At 38.1% G+C, this 23,225-nt stretch overlaps 3 protein-coding genes and 1 long non-coding RNA gene across 7 annotated transcripts in view; 2 read left to right on the top strand and 2 right to left on the bottom strand.

Moving 5' to 3' along the window:
• Positions 1-259: 259 nt before the first annotated feature.
• Positions 260-7,468, bottom strand: LOC111328966 (rhodopsin-like). 3 transcript variants are annotated; one of them, XM_088752245.1, is made up of 3 exons: positions 7,061-7,468; positions 2,585-2,772; positions 260-2,072 (listed from the first exon to the last, which is right to left on the bottom strand). In XM_088752245.1, the coding sequence occupies exons 2-3, from the start codon at positions 2,766-2,768 to the stop codon at positions 1,267-1,269; spliced, it is 990 nt and encodes a 329-aa protein (XP_088608371.1). In that variant the 5' UTR covers positions 2,769-2,772; positions 7,061-7,468; the 3' UTR covers positions 260-1,266. The 3 variants fall into 3 exon arrangements, with proteins under 3 accessions (XP_088608371.1, XP_022789258.2, XP_088608370.1); XM_022933523.2 differs by lacking the exon at positions 7,061-7,468 and adding an exon at positions 3,104-3,341; XM_088752244.1 differs by lacking the exon at positions 7,061-7,468 and having other exon boundaries at positions 2,585-3,085.
• LOC148736133 (uncharacterized) lies at positions 2,611-5,276 on the top strand. Its single transcript, XR_015998456.1, has 2 exons — positions 2,611-2,740; positions 4,569-5,276. It is a non-coding gene; the product is annotated as an uncharacterized LOC148736133 (long non-coding RNA).
• A 143-nt stretch (positions 7,469-7,611) lies between the features above and the next one.
• On the bottom strand, positions 7,612-16,273 carry LOC111328959 (uncharacterized). 2 transcript variants are annotated; one of them, XM_022933515.2, is made up of 8 exons: positions 16,119-16,273; positions 15,084-15,142; positions 14,589-14,677; positions 11,500-13,770; positions 10,750-10,799; positions 10,044-10,124; positions 9,605-9,662; positions 7,612-8,791 (listed from the first exon to the last, which is right to left on the bottom strand). In XM_022933515.2, the coding sequence occupies exons 1-8, from the start codon at positions 16,227-16,229 to the stop codon at positions 8,691-8,693; spliced, it is 2,820 nt and encodes a 939-aa protein (XP_022789250.2). In that variant the 5' UTR covers positions 16,230-16,273; the 3' UTR covers positions 7,612-8,690. The 2 variants fall into 2 exon arrangements, with proteins under 2 accessions (XP_022789250.2, XP_088608364.1); XM_088752238.1 differs by lacking the exons at positions 7,612-8,791; positions 9,605-9,662 and having other exon boundaries at positions 10,079-10,217.
• A 1,186-nt stretch (positions 16,274-17,459) lies between these two features.
• The window catches only part of LOC111328931 (cadherin-23-like), a 63,487-nt gene continuing 57,721 nt past the window's right edge, over positions 17,460-23,225 (top strand). The window contains exons 1-7 of the mRNA XM_088754385.1: positions 17,460-17,631; positions 19,190-19,261; positions 19,858-19,997; positions 20,515-20,583; positions 21,011-21,100; positions 21,833-21,940; positions 22,558-22,659. Of these exons, the coding sequence (XP_088610511.1) occupies positions 17,562-17,631; positions 19,190-19,261; positions 19,858-19,997; positions 20,515-20,583; positions 21,011-21,100; positions 21,833-21,940; positions 22,558-22,659 (651 nt within the window). The 5' untranslated portion in view covers positions 17,460-17,561. The remainder of the gene's footprint in view (positions 17,632-19,189; positions 19,262-19,857; positions 19,998-20,514; positions 20,584-21,010; positions 21,101-21,832; positions 21,941-22,557; positions 22,660-23,225) is intronic.

Here is a 23,225-nt window from a genome sequence, read left to right as displayed (position 1 = left end):
AACTTGAAGCTTAATGCCTTGTTCCAAAGGGTATCTACCAACTCACATCCAAACCATCCTTACGCAATTATGGTCTGCGTAGTAGGACTTTCTGTTTTTCATCATCCAAACAGGAGAAGCGCAAACCGCGCGAGGGTATGGGGCGAAGGTGATTTAACCAAGACTCACTTTGCCCTCCAGATTACGTACAGTTCCTTTCTTTCAGCCATCAAAAAAAAAAAAAAAAAAAAAAAATCAGCGAAGTGAAACTGACGTCCATGCGCCGCGGGAGTTCTGTGAATAAGGCGCTCTACTGCGCATCGACGGCAATTTTGTTTCCGCTGAGTAATTTCGGACTCTCACGACGGACTCTGGCGAAAATTAGGGAATGCTCGTAATTTATTAGCCCTCGCACATCCAACATTTTTCCCAGATTAAGCAAGTTTGTGCAATAATTACCCAGGCGCCCCTTAGAACCCAAAATTCAGGTCTGTTAGTGTTGCGCATTTACGAACCGCCGTCTAAGACTAAAAGCTCTTTTGTTAGTGTATTCTTTTTTTCTTTTCATCCGAGATTCAAGGCTAGCTGAAAAAAATATTAAAACACTGGCTGAAAGCGATTTAACCTTTAGCCGTTAACGGCCAAAAGGCCGGATTCAGCCGTTAGGCCTAAAAATAGACAAATTTATGATAGTCATAATTGAAGTTAAAAGGTAAAGAACCGTTGGTCGTAGTGAAAAAATTTTGAACCGCTACCCAGCAAAAGCCACCACCCCGTTGAGACCCTCTTGAAATGTTTTTCACACACCTTTCTCATGGCAAGCTCAGAGGCAAGCGCTGACAGACACGTCTAGAGGCTGAGTAATTCAAACCGGCGCACGCTTGGAAGACCTACGGAGCACAAAAGACGCTTCTTACCTGGCCTTCTTTTTCAAAATAATCTAACTATATACTCTTCACCTCAGACATATCTTAAAGAAGAGTGCGCTAGTGCATGCATTGTTATATTTAGTGTAGTTTAACAATCCTCCCGAGATGCTAGTTCTTTTGGGCCAGGTGCATTTTGGAACTTTTACCACTATTTGTAAAAGTTCCACTGACAAGTGCTTGGATATTTTTGGATTAAGGAGAAGAAAGAACAAGTGAAGCCGGTGGTAGACAATTTTGACATGATCAACTCTATAATTTCTCAATGGATTTGGCGTAAAATCTCTCAGTGATGCCTCTAAACTTCAGTCTTTAAATAGAACACATCATCCTTTTGTAAGTAGAGTTTAGGATAAGGATCTTAATGGTTTCTACAAAGAATCTTGCAGATTATTTCCTTGATTTCCCTTCTCATCTTTTCATCTCGGATTGAATATATGAACGGGTCAATACAGCAGCTACAGAGAGTAAGTACCAGTCCAATGCGGACAATCCACGGGGGAACTGAATTTGGCGCCAAAATCTTCCAGACGGTTGCCAGAGTGTAAATCGACCAGCAGGCAGCGAATGAACCAATCAGCAACAAGACTGTTTTCAGGGCTTTGTTGTCTTCCGCAGTTGCAGCGGTATTTGAGTGTATCGTAGAAGTGCTTTCTTTCAGTGGGATGTGTTCTCCTTTCGGTAAATTTTCCTTTTGGGGATTATAACGAGCTGCAACACTCCTCGAAGCCCTCGCTATGCGATAAATCTTGTAATAGGCATATATCATAGCGCTGACTGGTACTGCGAAGGCGAAAAACGCCAAACACAATGCGTAGGTTTTATTAGCCAGTCCTTCCCCTCCCCAGTCGGGTTTGCATGTATGTGTGAACTCGTCCAACTTAGTGCTTCCCCATTTAAATAACGGACCGCTGGCCCAGAATACCGAATGCACCCAGCTGGCGATAATGATCAGTTTGTAACGTCGTTTGGTTAAGGTTAGATGGGCTTTGCTCTCCACAGGTTTTGAAAGGGCGAAGTAACGGTCCACACTGATTATGGCCAGCGTCACAACGGAACAGTTCACCGACATGCTGATGAGGACGGCGTATAATTGACACAAGGTGTTTCCAATCGGCCAACGGTGCAAAATGAACGCTGCCATTACCAGCGGTATGCAAAATACACCTTAAGGAAGGAATGGAAAAGTCAATTAAACATTTGACAATGTTTTTTGAAGGTTTATTGTGTGTTGACTGTGTGCTGTTTCCACTCGATAGTTTATGCCAAGTCTGGTCACAAAAGTCAGTACTTTTGTAAACGTCATGGGTTTTTACTATGCAGTTTTCCGTCCATTTTGAAAATTGTTGGTTCCACCTCTCTGCATGTGGCTTGTTTGGTTCAAAAACAAAAAAAGACTTACACAACCTTCTTGTCTGGACAGATTAATGAAAAATAAAAATAAAACAAAACAAAAAAAAACAAAAAAATAATAAAACTCAACTTAAAAAAACAACAAACAAAGAAAAACAAATAAGTCAATTGACTTTATTGGCTAACACAGTTAATTGGTAAACCCAGATGTTTTCATTAAGCACCAGATAACAAAAACACAGCAAAGCAAAGAAAAAACAAGAACAGAAACAAGAAAAGCAAAAACAAAAAAACAAAACAAAACCGTGAACCTCACACTTCCATACCCAGAATAAAATCGGAGACAGCTAGACTCAAATAGTAGAAGTAGGTTGGAGCGTGAAGCTTCTCTTTGGTGGCCACGACAACAATTACCACGAAGTTTGCCAAGACTGTCCCACAACAGGACAACAACAGAAGGATCACTTCAACAACTAACTCTGGTAAGGTTGCTCCGGTTGTGCGCTCCATCTTACTGAAAGAGAAAAATATGAAACATGATTTCTGATAACTACCAGTTTGTGGGAAACTGCATGAAGAAAGTGTTAGGATTTGCATTAAATGATCGCTTTAATTACTATGTGATAAATCACGTAGTAGGCATAAGCTTCTTATTCAAGTTGCAATATTGTTCGTACTTATACGATCGCAATATGATCGAAGACAGGCTTTGTCAGTGTTTTTCTTCCTTCATGTCTTACTCATGCATGCATAATTTCCGTGGAAATTGCAGTGTCAAATTTGTGATAAAAATGTGTAAATAATTTACACGAATTGCTGTGGAAAAAGTCCATAAAAAACTATACCTTAATTCAAAGACGTTCGAAGACGTGGCCCTGAGTGCTTTCACCTTAGCAGAGATTTCAAACTTAGAATAAATTCAACGGTACCAATGATAAGTATATGTCATATCAGGATGTATGATGAAAGAGAAGCAATTAAGGTGGCATTGATTAAAACGAAGGCGCAAACAAAAAATTAATTTAATTTGGTTAATTTAATCAAATCTGTCAAAGTCAAGAAAAAACGTTGAATCAATTGTTGTTCTTTAATACTTTGATGTTGTATTTTCAGTAAATATTTTTTTTATCTTCAGTGAGCAATCATTCGTTTTCCTCAAAGTTCCTTGATTAAACCGCTTTCAAAGCGGTCCAATGTTTGCGCATGTGCGAACGTTGTAATGGTTATGAGGAGCCCTTTCAGCTTATCAGAAACAAGTTGCCTCACAGGAGTTACATCAAACAAAAGTCACGGTAAAAAACACAATTAAAATCGAAAAGATAAGACAAAAATCAACTGTAACTAAAGTGATCGAATAGTTTCTGTTTCCCCTAGCCTCTTCCATACTTCTGTTTCCCTTTACAGATTTCCATGGAGATTACGTTCTCTTTTTTCATTCATATTTTGCTTGATACGATTGTTTCTTATATTCTCCTTCGAAAATATAAGACCGCGCTTGGTTAGCGAACGTTGTAGAGCGCCGCGCCACAGTGCGGCAGGTCAAGACCCCAAGCCCCGACCGGACCAACATTTACTGGGGTCTTAAAATAACTAAGAAGTGTCATGTGTTGCCTTTGCTGTAGCTATAGCATCCGCAAATGGTTAGACATTCTATTCTTCTCGGATAAGGACGATGATCCATAGGCGCCGTCTCCTTACTGTACAGGTTAGCAAGGACGTTAAAAGGACCTCGCACTTGTCGCAAAGAGTTGGGAACGTAACTGCCGGTATTGTGGTCTTGCCTTGTTGTTGTTTATGCAGGCCCTCGTTTAAGTCTGTCTAACTATTGCATATACATACATGCATCACATACAAACTGTGCGCCTGAAAGTGGCGGGCGGCCGCCGAGAATTAATAAATTTGAGCGTGCCCGACTTTTCAGTGCTGTGTTGCTGAAAGGAGTAATCTTTCGGAGTATTACCAAAACATAGTATGGCTTTATCTTTGTCCTACTACACCTAAGCCTTATAACAATAATAATAATAATAATAATAATAATAATAATGATAGTAATAATAATAATAATAATGTAAAGATGAAATAAACAATTTTTAACAAGAGTCTCCTGTAGCTCAGTGGTTAGAGCATCCGACTAGATCACGGAGGGTCGTGGGTTCAAATCCCATCTGGAAACTCGATTTTCTCTTATATTGATAATAATAATAATAATGATAATAATAATAATAATAATTCTATCTGGATGTAGCGTATTGGCACAGACTAAGTACCTACAGGGGCATAACAATGCTCTCAAGATCTTATTCTTTGAAGTCCTCAGATCTTTGGATCTCATTACTAAAGTTCAACCGTGGTTCTCACAAGTCACCCCCAAGGCCGTTGTATGAAAATGAGCATGCGATCGCCGGCCTTCTGGGACGTCCCATTATTCGCTGACACAACTCAAGTAAAAGCTAATCATCGACGCCACAGTCATTGACAAGACCAGCAAGCAAGTCAGAGCTGAGTGATTGAAATGAGCTGTCCATGGCTGGAGAACAGAGAGTCTAAAGATTTTGAGAAGACAGCGAAGTACAGTCAACTGAGGCTAGAGCTGACAAACCGATACCCTGAGTACAAGGTCAATCGGTATAACATCATCATGGATGTCCTTCGGGGCTGCTCGAAAGAGGTTGAGAGAAATATTAAAGAGCTTGTAGGAGACAAGTTTGAAGCAATTATGCCCCAAATGCAAAAGACAATCTTGTCTAGTTCATTTCACATTGCTAGTGTTCAAGCTGAGCGTTTAGACATCTTTAGGAATTTTGGACACCCATTTTGACAGAAATTTTAACTTGTACATTTTCGAGATTTTATTACATATCTTAGGGTTCCCAGAGAAAAATGGACAGCTATATGAACGATGTTTTTCAACTTATGAACAGTTTTATTTTGTAATTAAGACGTCCATAAAGCTTTTAGGATTTAATTGAGTTGTTTATATATTTTTATGACACTCTTATCAAATCATTTTTAATCAGGTTTTTTGTGTGTGTGTGTGTGTTGGTTTGCTTGCTTTTCTTTTTTTGTGTAAATTATTGGGTAATTGTTGCCATAAGTTTTAGTCGATGCTGTGGCTGGTTACGGTTTTCCGCCCATGCAGTCTAAGCTTTTAATCTTTACTCTGGGCATCCAGACGTTTGTACTGCCAATATAATAACAATAATAATAATAATAATAATATCAATTTCTATAGCGCATTTCCATGCAATGTTCTAATGCGCTTTACAACACTATGCGGGGGACTTTTTCCAGACTGCCAGCGGCAGTTTACAATTAATAAAGAAGAAATTTTACAGATGCCCCTTCCCCCAATTCCTAATAAACAGGCCAGACCACCTCACAGTAATCTCGTGAAGTGGGTTCTTTAATTAACGTCCCCTGCCCAACCAAATTAACTGACAGATGCAGGAGACGGGACCTCTGGCTTTGCGTCCTATCCGAGAAGACGAAGCAATGTGAGTGAAGAAAGTCTTGCTTAAGGACACAACGTCGAGCCCCAGAGAAGACTTGAACCCGGGCCTCTGACCCAGAGTCCAGCGCACTGACTACTGGACTACTCACGCCACAGGCAGCCCAAGCTCACTACGAGAAAAGCGGACGTGACTCTTACCGTGTTGCGTAACGTTTTATATTTATAAAGGTTTGTATGGGATGTTATCGGTTTGCCTTAAAAGAGAGAAAAAAATGTCTTGTTTTGAAATAAAATGGGCTCACCTTATTGCCTTTCAACAAAGAAAACAACAAGGCAATAAGGTGAGCCCATTTTATTTCAAAACAAGACATTTTTTCTCTCTTTTAAGGCAAACCGATAACATCCCATACAAACCTTTATAAATATAAAACGTTACGCAACACGGTAAGAGTCACGTCCGCTTTTCTCGTAGTGAGCTTGGGCTGTCTGTGCTCACGCCTCAAGGAAAATGTCCTGCGTTGCTATAAATAAACTTTAAAAAACAAACTAGTAAACTAAACAGCAACAATAACTTCGCCCAGAAAACAAATCCGGCGAGTAATGAACTGAAAATACTAAAATAATTCGTTCCTATTTGTCTCTCCCCCCCTCCCTCCCTCCCTCTTTCCCTCCCCTCCCCCCCCGCAACAAGATCGTCTATTGAGTTCGCTTCAGTGGAATTACTTTTAAATTCATAATAGACGATGACATTTTATAATTAAGAACGTTGTTTAAAATTCGTTGTAATGTAGCCCTAGATATTAGTCCCCACCTTAGCAAGGATTTCTAAGACACCCATAAAAAATATGTTCATTACACATCGGGACAGAGCACTGAACCCTAAAGCAGCTGCCCAAATATTTCCAAACGAAGCCGTCTTAGCTCAACTTCCAGCCAAATATTTGAGAAAGCGAAACAAGCAAATCGCTGGTAAATGGAAGTGAAATGGTTTGTATACCTAGTACGCTGGCGGTAAATTTTATTCCAGCAGTATCTTTCAGATGCAAATCGATCTCGAGTTTCGCGCGATAACGCTGAGGGTTTCGACCAAAACCTCATAGTTACCATTCCATATGAAAAAACATTCAATACTTTTAAGCCCTTGAGAGAAAGTTGCCTGCATGGGGTTTTACAAGGATTTATGCTTAAGAAAAATAAGTTTATTTTTACCAAGCTGGGTATTTCGTAAACCTAGTCACGATGCAGGTCTAATTCAAGACTGAACAGCAAAACAATTTTTCACTTGAAAACCTGAAAGTTATGTAGCAACATATTTGTTATAATTCTAACTATTGTGCAAAAGCCTTCGTACCTTTGACTTTCAATTTCTTGGCCCTTCCAGAATAAGCGTTGCCCTCGATCTCGCAGTTAGCTTATAAAGACAGTGACCGGATCGTGTTTGAGTTAAAGAAGTTTCAAATTTTATAAAAGGAAAAGGCACTATGCGTTCTTCTGACAACATTCAGATTAGAACTGAACTCATCGACTGTTCTTTCTCCGTTGGAAATGTAAAACGTAATATCGGCACGTTTGAAGTTTTGGCTCAAACAATTTTTTTCTAAGGGTATGTTAATTGCAAAGTTTAACTTTTGAATTCTTAAAATGGATTTTGAGCGTCTTAACAACCGATTCTCAATTCTTGCCTGATGGTTCTTCCCTCTAGTTTAGATAAAATAAGCTGAAAAGCCTTTTTTCAGAAATTGAAACAAAAATGTTCTCCTGGCCATGCGTCGCAAGTGAAGGATCTGTGGTTTTAACAAACTGAATTCATCATTTCGATTGCTAATATTTGCAATTTAAATTTTGTTAAAGCCGATTAACAGCAGAAAATGAAGGGAAAACAAAAACAAACATGGCAAAACAAAAGAAAGAAAACGAATTTTAATGTAAACATAAAACCCAAAGCTAACACAGTAAGGATACAAAGAACTCTAAACCAAAACGGTCAGTTGGATATTAAATGTGATATCAGAGTTGTTTGCCTTAGATAATCTCAGCAAATCGATTTGTCCTTTCCGGAAAACTTTAGATCAATTGATCGATTCTTCCTGTTCAGTATAATTTCTACAGTCAGCTCGAAATCCCGAACATTGTTGTGCCATGCAATAATTACGAACACAATTGTGCCACACAAATTGCGATTGTGTGACCCAACTTTCTCTCTCTGTCGTTCAAGGGACTATTAGGTTAGAGACCAGTCCCTCCTTTTCTCCCACTTCTGTCGTACGAGTCAAAGAAAGTAAGCGATAAAATCATGTGAGCCCACTCACTCCTAGATCGAGCCCCGCGCGGAGTGCTAACGTGACCCCTCGAACATCAATTTTATTTCACTCTTTTTTTGTTCTCGCGCAAAGAACTTCGCCGAAAAGCAGACTGCCCATAGTTTAGAGGAATGGGAGGGTAGGTACAGAGACCCAAAAAGAACAAGGAGACAAAATCGCAGCCACTTGTTTGTAAAGCGTTTTTGTTCGCATGCTCAGGAGTTGTTTATGTTCTCCCAGGAGATCTATCGTAAAAAATAGGCAGTTCAGACTGCATGTGGCTACTGCTGCTGCATCCCACTACTGTCCAAAATCCAAAATCTGCCACTAGTGTCCAAAATCGGAAAACAGCCACTAGTGTCCAAAATCGGAGAATGGCCACTAGTGTTCAAAATCGGAAATCGGCCACCAGTATCTAAAATCGGAAATCGGCCACTAGTGTCCAAAATCAGAAATCCGCCACTGGTGTCCAAAATCGGATAAGGGCTAATTCAAGAACCTTACTGCTCCTATACCAGTCTTTCCTCTAGGCTAGAATAATGATTAGATAAGTTTGTATCTAAATTTCACTAAATTGCACGAAATTTACGCCTTTCTTTTACATTATCTATAAACATTAATTTCAAATAACACTCTGTCTGAAAGCAACTGACACACAAAAAAGAGAATTTCACATTGTTTTCAGTCGCTATCAAACTTGATCGAGTTAATTCCAGTATTTATTTGTCCCCCACGATAACTTCCCCTCTTCTTCTTGGTTTTTTCATGTCTGAAGGATTTGCCTGGAAACAAAAACAAACAGTTATTAGGTAACCTATCTTCATACCCTTTCTTGAACATAATTGATTAGTTTGTTTTTGTGGTAACTGCTTTTGCTGTAACTTCATTTCCCAGAAAGGGGAGCATCCCCAAAGGGGATGGGTGCTAACCATGACTGGGTCAAGAGGCCTGGGTGCTAACCATGACTAGGTCTAGAGGCCTGGATGCTGACCATGACTGGGTCAAGAGGCCTGGGTGCTGACAATGACTGGGTTAAGAGGTCTAAGTGCTGACCATGACTGGTTTAAGAGGCCTGGGTGCTAACCACAGCTGGGTCAAGAGGTTTGGGTGCTAACCACGGCTGGGTCAAGAGGTCTGGGTGGTAACCATGACTGGGTCAAGAGGTCTGGGTGGTAACCATGACTGGGTCAAGAGGCCTTGGTGCTAAAGATGACTGGGTCAGTGGCTTGGGTGCTAACCATAGCTGGGTCAGGGGGTCTGGGTGCTGACCATAAATGGGTCAGGAGGTCTGGGTGCTGACCACGACTAGGTTATTGCAATGAGTTCTTGAACCAGAAACTACATCTTTGTGGTGCTTCTATCCACCAAGGAACACAAAAGAGTCACAACAAGTTGCCAGAAAAACCTTAAGGAATGACAAGGAATGGGGTGGATAGCAACCTGCCATGAGCTAGCATCCCATACATAGGGACCCACAACCCCTCTTCTCACTACATGCAGCAAAAACTGGAATAAACTCAAGTGGCTTGAGAAATTGTGGTCAAGAGTAAACTGTTCCTTTACCTTTTGTTCCTCATTAACATTTTACACCTTACCTTTCACTTGTTTGAGGTCTCTGTTGGCCTTTTCGCCCCAGTCTCCTCTAGAACCATACTACAACAGAAAGTTGAGAAGGAACATGAAAGAGGGAAAATAGCTTTAACTTGTACGGACTGCATTTGGTCAAACCTCTCTCATTGAATCACTCGAACTTTTCTACAATGGTCACTAAAACACTACTGGTTTAACTTGCTTTAGCTATTTTATCATTGACTGCAGCAGTAGCCTCATGGTCTATACACTGGATGAAGTTGTGCAAAGCACAATTTACAATAATCTAGGTTTAAACAATCTTCAAAGAGTTTTGAATATTTCCCTAGCCATTCTAAAATAAGTGCCCTCTCTAATAATTCCCCTAGTCTGGGGGGGGGGGGGGGGGGCTTACGAGAGTATTTAAAGTAACTGTTCCTGTTCAAATTGTACTCTTTTTCTCACCTTTGCTTCAAAACTGTTATCTTGTAGCCTGGGGTCTACTGCTATTTCTTCTTCTCTTACCCTTCTAAAAGGCGTTTTTGTCTAAATTGAAAATGATTCACTGACATAAGTGCTGAGTCGTAGACAAAACAGTCCTACAATTGCACAACTGTACCGCTGGTGGCATCAGCACTACTGTCAGTTGCAAACATCATACCAAGAAAGAACAGAAAGAAGAATTGGAGAAAGAGAAAAAAAGTTAAAACAATGTTTAATTGTGCCTCTTAATTATGAATTATTTTCTTATTTCATTTCAATTCCATATTTGTGAGACTTTAGTTTCATACAACAAGGCAATCTGCATTTCTAATATTCCAGCATTCCATGTTAAAGGATAATCTGTCATTCCATCATTCTATCGTTCCATTGAATAGGGCCACCCTTTTAAACTTCAGGCATTGCTTGCTTTGTGGATCTAGCAGCTCTTTTGGGCATTAATTGCTGATTCAAATGGTAAAATGCTCTCTTTAAATACAAAAAAATTTTCCTCAAAGTTTTCATGATGTGCAGATCATACTTACTTAGATCTTTATGCAAGGAAAAAGAATTGTTTTCAATTATGCATTCCTGTGTTATGTTTATCTTACAAATTACACATTTTTAAAAGTTTCTTATACAGTGGCATAAAATTTGCGTGAGATTATTGCAAAGCTTCACATTGTCTCACCTTGCTTCCTCCTTTCTGTTTGGAATTTGTAACTATTGGAGTGGAAGATGCTGAAAGATCATGTTAAAGGTGGATTATGTCCGATAACTGAGGTGGTTAAGTCATGCATGCATACACACTGCACATTGACAACTGGGAAGTATTAAGAAAATGAAAAAAAAAGACTACGCAAAATTGTTCACCTGATGCAAAAATACCGTCGCGTATCAACAGCCTTGTATGCAAAAACAAATTGGTTTGTCAGTTGCACTATATACAGTAAAAATTTGACCCTTTGTCAGTTCTCCAAAATATGAAAAATAAAATTTTCTTTGTCAATAAAAATCAAGCACCCATACAAAAATACTTCTGCAAATTTTCAACTGGTAACAAATCTTTCAGTTAAAGGGGTTTTCAGAAAGTTTTGAAGTACATGGCAAAAACTGCTAATAAGGCAGCTACATGTAATGAAAGTTTGAATTTTACTGTTGGTAATATTGAATTCAGAGAGGTAGGCAGTGAGTTTCACCAGTTGTAAGCTCTCAACGAAATTTCTGAACTTACTAAATTGAATTCTAGCAAAAAAGGAATGTTTTAATTTTCTACCTTGAGAAGAAGTCTCTTTTTGTCACACAAGAAAAGGACGCATAAGAACCATCAAATGAATGTACATACACAAAGCTGCCTTCCAGGACAATTAGACAATCTAACTACCCAGTTAATGTTGCATGTTTAAAAAATGCACAACAAATCACAAATACACGTAATTACCTTGTGGTCCACCAGTTGTTTCCTTTTTGGCTTTCCTCTTCTTGGACTTGGCTGCTTCATTCAATTTACTGTTCTCCCCCGCATCAGAATCGTCTGAGCTGGAACTTTCATCTGAAGATTTAGCCTTTCCCTTTTGTTGTTTTGGAGTGTCTTTCACATTTTTAACTTTCGAGGATTCCTCTTCATCATCTGAGCTGGAACTCTCATCTGAAGATCTAGCCTTTCCATTTTGTTGTTTTGGAGTGCCTTTCACATTTTTAACTTTCGAAGTATCCTCCGCTTCATCTGAGCTGGAACTTTCATCTGAAGATCTAGCCTTTCCATTTTGTTGTTTTGGAGTGCCTTTCACATTTTTAACTTTTGACGATTCCTCTTCATCACCTGAACTAGAACTTTCATCTGAAGATTTAGCCTTTTCATTTTGTTGTGTTGGAGTGCCTTTCACATTTTTAACTTTTGACGATTCCTCTTCATCATTTGAGCTGGAACTTTCATCTGAAGATTTAGCCTTTCCATTTTGTTGTTTTGGAGTGCCTTTCACATTTTTAACTTTTGAGGATTCCTCTCCATTATCTGAACTGGAACTTTCGTCTGAAGATTTAGCCTCTCCATTTCGTTGTTTTTTAGCACTTTTTATGTTGTCAACTTTCTTAGCCTTTTCTTCTTCTTCAGCTGAGCTTGAACTTTCATCATCTGTGTCCATACTTTCATCGATGTTGTCTCCCTGTTTCAATGATTCACTAAAAGAACTTGTGGACTTGGCTCCTTTTGATGTGTCTACCGAAATATCCATACTTTCATCTGAGCTAGAACTGTCATCTGATGATTCTTTCTGCTTGCTTTTCTCTTGTTTGTCCATTTTTGACTTTGTATTTTTGATAGCTGATTCATCATCGTCTGAACTAGATTGCGAAGAACTGTCTCCTTTTTTCTTGTTATTTTTGTTATTTACTGGTAATTTATCTATTTTCCCTGTTTCCTCTTCCTCTGAACTTGACTCAGAAGAACTAACATCATCTTTTGGTTTAATTTTTTTCTGGTTTGCTGTTTTTCCACTCCCTTTTGTTGGAGTTGCCTTTTTTTCTGTTTCTTCTTCCTCTGAACTTGAGTCAGATGAGCTTTGACCTCTAGCTTTTGTCTTTTGGTTTGCTTCCTTTCCGCTTACTTTTGTAGGAGGTATCTTTTTTCGTGTTTCTTCTTCCTCTGAACTTGACTCAGATGAGCTTTCATCTTCTTGTTTTTTCTTCTGGCTTACTTTTTTCCCATTGACTTTTGTTGGAGTTGCCCTTTTCTCTGTTCCTTCTTCCTCTGAACTTGACTCAGATGAGCTTTCATCTTTTTGTTTCTTCTTCTGGCTTGCTGTTTTTTCACTCACTTTTGTAGGAGTTTCCTTTTTCCCTGTTTCCTCTTCCTCTGAACTTGACTCAGATGAGCTTTCATCTTCTTGTTTTCTCTTCTTGCTTGCTTTTTTTCCACTGACTTTTGATGGAGTTGCCTTTTTCTCTGTTCCTTCTTCATCAGAACTTGATTCAGATGAGCTTTCATCTTCTTGTTTTCTCTTCTGGCTTGCTTTTTTTCCATTGACTTTTGATGGAATTGCCTTTTCCTCTGTTCCTTCTTCATCGGAACTTGACTCAGATGAGCTTTCACCTTCTTGTTTTTTCCTCTGGCTTGCTGTTTTTCCACTCACTTTTGTTGGAGTTGCCTTTTTCTCTACTACATCTTCCTCGGAACTTGACTCAGATGAGCTTTCATCTTCTAGCTTTTTCTTCTGGTTTGCTGTTTTTCCTCTCACTTTTGTTGGAGTTGCCTTTTTCCCTGTTTCCTCTTCCTCTGAAATGGACTCAGAAGAGCTTTCATCTTTGGGTTTTCGCTTTTGATTCTCTTTCTTTTCATTTAATTTTGCAGGGGTTGCATTTTGTTCTGCTTCATCCTCCTCTGAACTTGAATCAGATGCACTATCATCTTCTTGTTTATTCTTCTGACTCACTTTTTTTCCATTCACTTTTGTAAAAGTTTCCTTAGCTGCTCCTTCCTCCTCTGAACTTGATTCAGATGAGCTTTTATCTTTGGGTTTTGTTTTCTTGATTGCAACTTTACCATTAACTTTTACAGGTACTGTATTTTTTCCTCCATTTTCATCAGAGCTTGATTCAGTCGAACTGCCATCTTGGGACTTAGCCTGTTTGTTTTCAAGTTTTTCACTTGTTTTAGTATCTGCTTTCACAGGTTCATCTTCATCAGAGCTTGAATCTTCAGAACTAGATGACTCTGTTCCAAAAACAGAAAAGATTGCAACAGTATCACACTGAACCCAAAATTCATTTTCATAATTTTTTTTGGAAATAAAAGAGAACTGTTAGTCTATCTATTGAAGAAAGAAATTTGATATCAATCACTTCTGGGACGGAACCAGTCTCAATGAGAACTACAGTGTTCTGGAGATTATAGAGATGATGCACTCTGATTGATTGAGGATTAGATCATAACTTGCTGTAATCACCTTACAAAGGGTGATTTTAGCAGGAGCACTAAATTTCAAAATGGCAGTCTTACATTTTGTCAATGTTATGCAGGAAGTAGTAAATGTGAGAGAGGAAAATCTAATTCTGAAGGGCACAAAAGATGCTAGTAAGTTTGGTGTAACACTTTTCAAAAGAACGATATGAAGCTTTTGCTGATAGGATTAATGAAACTGTAAAATTCTACTGGAAACTACCTGCTCTTCGGGATACGAGTAATTCAAACAATTGTAACAGAATTTACAATTTACAATTTACACAGAATTCGAAGGCACATTATTAATTATACAAAAACAGTTATTTGCCTAAGGCTCTGTGAAGATTGTTGAATAATTCTCTCAACTTCATCTCGGGGATCATTCAACAATATTTATTTTACCCTTGGCAAACAAATGTTAAATATTTCAGTTTGCCAGTGCTGAAGATTTTCTCTGCCACACATTGCTTTCAAAAACTTCCTGCCCTTACCTCATCCTTGTGACTTGACTACTGACGCCAGCATGTAAGCCATAAAGTCATGTAACCGCACTACTATGAGCCAGAATTAACAGATAGAAACTATCTCACCTGAACTTGATTTCTGGGTCTTTTGACGTTTGGATTTTGGTTCTTTACTAATTCCATTTAATTTTCTTTTCAAAGGAGCTGGATTTGATCTAGAACAACAAAATTACAAAAATTCTATAAAAATAACATAATGCAAAAAGCAGCAAAAGCTTCTACTTTTTCTTCTATAAGCAATGAAATTTTAGTACCCTCGGATGGAATGGTTATCCCTCTAACTTCCAAGAGTGACCAAGACAGAATTTCTCCATACAATATCAAGCAAAACAGTGATGAGAATAAAGAAAAATGATCCATTAGGAGATTAGTTGATCCCATACCAAATTCTCCCTACTAGCATCATGAGAACTGTATGGCAGACAGTAGAGAGAATTAATAATGAGATCTTGGGAGTAAAAAGGTTCATTGACGATCACAGCATTCCAACTTAGTCTCCCTAAAATACTCTTGCCAACCACATTGTCTTTGGTAGGTTAAAGAAATACAGTTAAATCTCACCTTAAGAAAGCCTTGAACCACTCAAGAATATCACTTTCCTGATGGGGTTGAGATAAATCCTGTTGTAAACAAGAAAAAAGGTGAGTTGGAAGCTTTAAAACAGGATCTAGGCAGTAAGATGAACTCCAGTAGTACAAGCCACAGTGACACAACAGGATGATAAACATGAAATTGAAAGAATATCAGTGGTAATAAGCCGAGGGGGGAAGAATTCCATATAACCCCATACATTAATTATACATTCATTTCAGAAAGACTAAATATAAAGGTTTCTTTGCAACACTCTATGCATAATTAATGTATGGGGTTATATGGAACTCTTGCCACTGAGGGGACTGAAAGAAAACCGCTCCCACAGTATACCGGTGACAATTGCACAACAACTGGACAACGAGATAAAAGCCTACAATTTTAGGCTAGTGACAATTTGCTGATTAACTGCACATCTGAGAGTCAATAATATAAAATCTGAAAGTTAGAAGGCTCTTTGCTCGTGTGTCTGATAAGATGTACTCAACACGCACTCCATACATTAATTAAAAGACGAAAAATAAGACCGTATATATGTATCATAAACTGCGATTGAAGCACAAAAAAAAATCGTTGTCAGGGCATCGTGTTTGTTTTAAGTGTGCTTAGGTGCGTAGTCCTTCATGCTGCCGAGAAAATCAGATCGGACTCAAAATCTACGTTTGGCGAACTTAACACTGTCAGCAGTTTCGCAGTTTCATAGTGCCTTGCACGTGTACTGTGTTTGCAACATAATTTAACAACACCAAGGAAAGTTGAAAACCTGTCATAGTGCAGTTTAGTTGTCGTAATTTCTGTTAGTACGTAGTTATTGCCACCGTTTGTTTATTTGCATAACTTGTCGACAGCAGTAAGCAGCATGTTGGTAACAAGAAAGTACTTCCTTCAACAAGCACGTGTACGACCCGAAGAGATCGAACTCTTTAAATTCACGGAACTTAAAGGGTGACATTCCTCACAGCAGAGCGATTTATTCATCGGCTACCTCAAGAAAGATAGACTTACCACTACTGTTTCCGCTTTAAATGCTTTTGCAGTTTTGAGCAGGTTGTTTTGCAACAAAAATGAGTAAATATGTGGATATATATCACTTGGTACACTCGACGAACTCGCCATCTTTACTCTAGTACCCAGGGGCACTCGATTTTGTACTCTAATACCCAGAACCACCCCACCGATTACGTGAGCACAACAGAGGACTATGGGTAGGCAAACGCGTACTGAACGAAGATGCGCGTACATCTTGACATCTATATAAGTTAACCTAGCAAAATCAACAGTTTTTTTTTCTGCTATTTGGCAATCAATCATTGAATCCATATTTCCCAGTGCCAACTGACCTTTAAGAGGTTTTGGAAAGTGAAGGATGAGATTTTACGCATAAGAGATTGTACAAAAATCCTACCTGTTCGTAGCATGCATCTGTTTAACAACAAAAAAAAAAAAAAAAAAAGGAAAATAAAAGGAAAGGAAACAGCAAAAAAGGTGAATTATCGAGAGCCATGTTTGACGCCGTCATTTCTGTTTCTTCTAACCCAACCAATACAACTTCTTCTGGTATTAATTCGTTTGCCTCATGTGAAATACAGCAACACGAAGGGAGAATTTCTATGCCACAACTAAATCCGTTTTGGCGCAATGAATGAAACGATCTAAAAGTTGAAATAACTTTCCTTCATTCCTCGAAACGGCTAAAACCAAAAACAATAATGAAATTGAATTCAGATGCTGCTATTTTATAGAGACAAATGGATTTCGGACTAAGATCTTTGGGTGTAAATTATGTCGCTATTTGGATATATAGATTGCTACACCCCTTTAAATAAAGGACATCAATTATTCTCTATTTTCAACATAAATGATTGCTTGATAACCCTTCGCTGCGGGATATAATTACGAGCTTGATGATTCGTTACGATAAATATTTAAACATCTTCAATTATTCATGGTTTCCTAAAAACGAAAGAAGGAAGTGCATTTAAAAAAAAAAAAAAGAAGAAAAATCAAGGAAGGACGAGTGTTTTCATCACAAACTTCGCTTTTTCAAATTTTCTGTTCCATCATTTCAGTTCATCGCAAATGTGTAGAATCCAAATTCAAACTTTAGCTCTGTCAAAGAAGTTTCGAAACTCTTATATTCGAATTGATGGCATTTTATCATTTCCAAACAACGATAATTATTCCAAGTTTACACCAATAATAATAATCTGACGGTAAATGATACATTATTGTCGCAGTAACCTATCAACAGAATGCGGTTTGTTAGCGATTACGAGAAGATGCCTCCCACAAGCTGTTTACAATGATAACTTAAATGACATAATTTTTCAGGAATTTTGTAAATGTAATTTAAAAGTGTTAGGAAAACTGAAAAAAAATACTTTTGGGTCGAAGGGATTCGATTTGATTTCACGTCGACCTCTTTTGAGACCTTCATTGGTTGCAAAAATGTATCTTACTGCAAAACTTTTGCACCTTCTGTTGATTTCATTTCTTTATCTGGCTCAGCGTCTTCAAGGTATGTAAAGTGCGTGTTTTGGTGCTGATGAAGTTTATAAACCTAGATGAGCGTAATTTGATTTCAACTGAAGGTATTCTTCGGCAAAGAGGAGTTTAGCTGAAACATTTTTCCCACTCTGCTTTAAATCAGGCTCTTCGCCTATAATTAGATCATTGGAAAATATTTTATTGTTGATCAGGCTCCGGTTGTTCAAAGGGCGGATAACGCTATCCAACGGATAAATCGCTATCCAGCGGATAAGTGTTACCAGAACGTACAGCGCTATCCACCGGATAGAGATTTATCCAGTGTATAGCGTTATCCGTCCTTCGAACAACCGGGGCCAGAGCTATAAGTTCATCTGAACTAATTTAATCCTGATCAAGTTCCTCTTACTTCAACATGTTGTCTATCTTAATTCTTCCAAACTTGTTTTTCTTTCATAACATGCATTCGAAAATCCCATATACACGAAAAGAAAACTTGGTGAACAATAATTTTCACCGGTAACTTTTTAAGTGTGATGTTATCTGAAAAGATTCGAGATCATTGAAAGAAGAAAATCAAAGTAAAAACATGAAGGTAAACAGGTAAAGAAATGAACCTATGAGAATTTACTTCACAAAAAACGCAAAGCTGATCTGAAGCACGGTTCGAAACCCATGGAAGTCTTAATCATTTCAGATTTCTTTCCAGCTATTTTCCGCTCTCCTACGAGGATTATTTCTTTCTTTTTATATTATACACAGGTTCAAATACAATTAATTTTTCTAAACTGCGATCATATTCCTGTGCGAGCAAGACTGAAGAACCCCAAACTTTCGCCTTTCTCCCAACAAGTGGCTTCGTAAATCGGTTGATAGTATCGCCCACTGAATGGCATCCCGCGGATGCCAGCCCTGTCGATTGAGTTATTTCATTCAATGGTAAATACTTAAAAATGAAACAGGTTTTGAAGTTCCTAGAGCCGAAAAAAAAGTATTCTTTTTCTGAAGTAGACTACGACTCCTGACTAGAGCATAAAGAAAGCTCGAGACTGGACAATTCATGTACTTTGAAAATATTCATTTTGTTTTGTTGAAGTCACAGCTTTTTCGAACTATGTTAATTGCAAATGTGTATCGACCTTAAAGTGAATTTAAGTATGCAATCGTGAAAACCGGCCTTAACTTTCGATGAAAGATCTTTAAAGAAGGTGCAGTTTCAGTTTAAAATATGAAAACTGATTTATTAGCCAACATCTTGATAAACATGCCTGAGTATTAAAACTGTCATTATTTATCCCCTCACTACCATGTTCCTAACTGTCCATCGTACATTTCATACAATTTTTGCTTTGAAAATTTGAAGAAAAATCAAGCAAAACATTCCCTAGTTTATATTTTCCTTTCTTCCCATCGTTTATCTGCTCGACAACGGTGTTCAGTGAGACTGCAAATTGTACTGAACTCAGGGATTAATTAATGATATACTTCTGGGAGAGCTGAAGCAGTTCGGGAGACGGAATGGACGTCTTTTAGTATTACTGAGTTTACTGAAAATTAAATGTAATTTTTCTTCGGTTCCTTACTTTCAGCTCAGCCCAATCAAAGGCCAAAGTTTAGTGAAAATCAGTTTATTGCAACATTTAAAGAGGAAGAACCCAATGGTAAGTTTTAGTCATGAGATGCAACCAAAAGATAAGACTCTTGATTCTTGCAAGCACCAAGTTTTCATTAAGAATACCTTTTCACATTTCTCGGTGGCAAACTTCTCATTCACATATTTATTGTTTTTCATCATTTTCTTACATATACGATTTTCCACACTTATTTATCTTAACTTATCCTTTTTTCGCTATTTCAACTATTAATAACTGAAATACCGTTATGCGAATCGGTGCATTTTCCCGCATGAGATGGCGGGAAATTCGTGTTGCATGTAGCTTCACTGCGCCAAACAGAATTTTGTGAACTGGTTAGAGCTTCCCAGTGTAAGTCTCCATTACAATAAAATCCTTAAGCTTGATAACAAACCACGATGCTACAAACGAACTTCTTCCCAAGAATACTGATGGTATCGAAAATGTTTCTTAAATTTCACTTCTTTCGTTTCTTGATTATTTTTTTCCTTCTCGTGGTTTTATTGTTTGTTTGTTTTATTTATTAACTTTTTGATTTTAGCAAAACTGACTTGAAGTCTTGTCTTTCAAGCCAAAGTACGATTTGATGCGGAAAAGTTTAAAACAAAGTTATTTTTTCGCAGGCACCAGAGTGACTCAAGTATCTGCCACAGATGCAGAAGGAAATACGATCAGCTATGAAATTGCCTCAGACGCCGACGGAAAGTTCAGCATCGACCAGTCTAGTGGGTGGATAACCTCTAATGTAGTCATTGACAGAGAGGTAGGTCTGTCATGTTGACGTCCATACTTTAGTTGATAAATTTAGAAAATTATAATCTTTTTAGCAACATTTGCTGTTGTTGTTGTTGTTTTTTCACCTGTAATGTTATTCCAGTTGTAAGGTGTGATACATAATTGGCTCATACCTTATCGTACTGTTTTTCATTGTTCGTGTATACGCATGCTCTCGGAGTCATTTCCTCTGTTCAAAACATGTTATTGAAGAATTTATTTTAATGTTTGTTTCCCTCCCGCCTCGATTAGCTTCGCTATTTTGCGGGTAGGGATTGTTAGATAAGTATTTGATTGCTCAGAATAATAAATCAATTTTGTTATTTTGTTGTTGCTGGATCGAAAGTTATCTTAGTTTCTTTGTAAAAAGGCCTAGCATTCTGAGATTTACAGATTCAAACAAATGTGCTTGCTTTCAATCTAGGAAAAACCTAAGTGGAGGAAATGCATTGATAAATCGAGAAATGCAACGAGGACATAACTGCTCTCTTTTCCTTTCAAAACAGACTTCTCCAGACCAAAGTATCCAGTTCACAGTGTACGCTTACGATAATGTCAATGGACCCGCGGCCAAGGTAGTATTGGAAACTGTATGATTCCTTAATTTTTCTTAATTTGATTGACTTTATAAGTGATTTCGTTTGTCTATTACATAACCAAACCAAGTGTATGTGGCACGTATTTTACGCCAAAAGCAGTATGGCCTTGTTCCACGTGCCTGCGATGCAATGTTTTAGTGTCCTTTTATTCGAATAAGCGAGGAGCCGTGAGTGGGAGTTAACCGAAATGTTGTAAAAGAATCGTAAAATCAAGTACATAAACCATGACCTAATAAAGGAAGCATTGTTTCGCTTTTTCGGGTTTTCGACAGGTAGGTCAGCTTTTAAAACAAAGTAACAAATAAACGGACAAAACACAAGAAAACAAGCTATATATAAACAAAGCCGTCGCAAACGAACAAACTTTGGCTTATGACTTATTTCGAATATGTGATCTTTTCAGGTTTCCGCGACGGTGTCCATTACTATAGAGGACATCAACGATAACACGCCTGTTTTTCAGAATACTCCTTATCAAAAAAGGATCAGTGAGGTGAGATTTGACACCAAGCTATAGCGAGTCGTTTAATCAACATCTTCATGTTTCTAGGCATCTCAGGGTTATACGAACAAAATCTTTAAATTCATGGCAGAATGAAATGCGCAAGATCTTGGTTTAAGAATACACAAAGATATACGGGAAGAGCTAAGCTTGATCTGTGCCAGACAATTATCTTTTTAAGATTACACGCTTAATCAGTTGTGAAAATTCAGGGAAAGATAAGTTGGTGCCGTGCAAAAAAGTTTTCCGCTGATTTTTATGCCTTGCGCAAAGGGCTTGGAAAGAAGAGCTTCTAGTAATGCATTTTAATCGCGATTTATATAGTGGAAAAGAGAGAATATTTGTGTGATGTGTAAAAGCTGACTTTGAAATGGATTAAATAAGAGAATAAAAGTATGCAATCCGCGAAAAAAAAATAGCGAAATGCAAAATGCAGAAAGAAACGAAGAGAGAGTAAGAGCAGTGGTCATATGACAAAGTGGCCGCCGGGGATTGAGTCAGATCAAGCCAGACTGGAAATATTGGGCTGTCAATCATGAAGTGTAAATCTCGCTACTACCCAGTCACTCGTTCCGTTCGCTGGGGCTTGAATTGGAGCCAAATTAATGCTTCTCCGTTCGGCCATCTCAGTCAGTGAGTACCCAGATTGTGTCTCCGGAGTGTGATTTTAAGTAATGATAAGGTTTATCTTGCTGTTTCAAAAGCACTCTCTTTTGACTGCAGGACATCAGTTCAACAAGTACAATATTCACTGTGACAGCAACTGACGCAGATATGCCGGACCCACCGGCCAAGGATCTGATTCAGTTTACTATCGTGGAAGGAAATGTGGTAGGTTCACTGGTTAATCTTAATAATTTCTATAGCATTATAAGTTATCGAAAGATATATGTGAGAAATTTTATCCTGCAAAAGAACTGCTTTCGTAGCAACTATAGCTTGCCCCAGAGGCCTGAGTTTAAAACTCGGTCAGGTTTAGTCAAAAATCGATGTCAAGGCTCTAAAGCGCCGCATGCCTCTGTGCAAGTTTTTAACACGAAGGATTTATGAATTTATTGAAAATCGCGTAAAAACCGGGTGAAAGGGATAATCGCATACATGTGCCTTTTACAGGCATAGAAAATTTTCATGTGGAATTAAACTTTTGTGATAATCGTTTCAAGACTGTGTGCCTATTTATTACCGGTATTGGGAAAGTACAAGATGATTGGATACTGCAAAAAAAAAAAAAAATTATCTTTCTAGAATAGCAATCTTTTATGGCATATTCATGTCTTCAAATTTTATTTCGTTCCGTTTCGAATGATAGCTTTCCAGTGCTTTGGGCATGATTTGTAATAAAAGAACTATGAAACTTTTACGGCCGCCTGTTTCATTCGATAAAGAGGAAGATTACATGCATTTTACAAACCTCTATAAGTTTACTTGTATATTATTTTTCTATTCAGGGAGACAAATTTCACATTGATTTGTATGGTGGCAGTGTTGTCGTCATCAAAAAACTGGATTATGAGTCCATCAACAACTACACCCTCAAAATTCTTGCCAAGGTTAGTAGAGTCTCAGTTAAACCACTCGAAGAATATCTCTTGGAACTGCCGCTGTCCAAATTCCCAGTCCCTGCTGACTCGCCAAAGCTGCATGCGGGTACCCGAGTTGAGGATAATGAAGAAAGTTTAAAGAACAGCACCATGATCTTAGGCTGCTTTGATAATAAAGAAAAGAGCACACCCCCTGAAAAAAAAAAAGTGTCACTCATTTCTAAAATGAATCAAGGAACGAGTGCACACGATTTACTTTTATTCATTTCTATGGCCATCTTCAATGTTTTATGAAAAGTAATTTGGAGTTGCTGTAATTTGTAGTTACAGTTTACTGGCATCGCATTTTGAATCGCTCTGGATTAGCATGCAAACTAAAACAAACACGAACCTCGTAACTCATGTTTTATAGCGTTTGGAGCTGCTTAGTGTGCTTTTACTTTGCGAGTGGTATTGAATAAATCCTTCTTTAACAATGGTTTTTTTGTCCTCTACTCTGTCTGACTGTTGTGTTAACGTTTGGCTTGGTTTTACAACGCCTAACCGAATGTACTCTTCTGAACTAATCCGCTATA

The sequence above is a fragment of the Stylophora pistillata genome, chromosome 3, assembly GCF_964205215.1.
Source record: "Stylophora pistillata chromosome 3, jaStyPist1.2, whole genome shotgun sequence".
NCBI lineage: Eukaryota > Metazoa > Cnidaria > Anthozoa > Scleractinia > Pocilloporidae > Stylophora > Stylophora pistillata.
The sequence above is the reverse complement of the archived record's forward strand: the minus strand, read 5'-3'. Positions and strand labels throughout refer to the sequence as shown.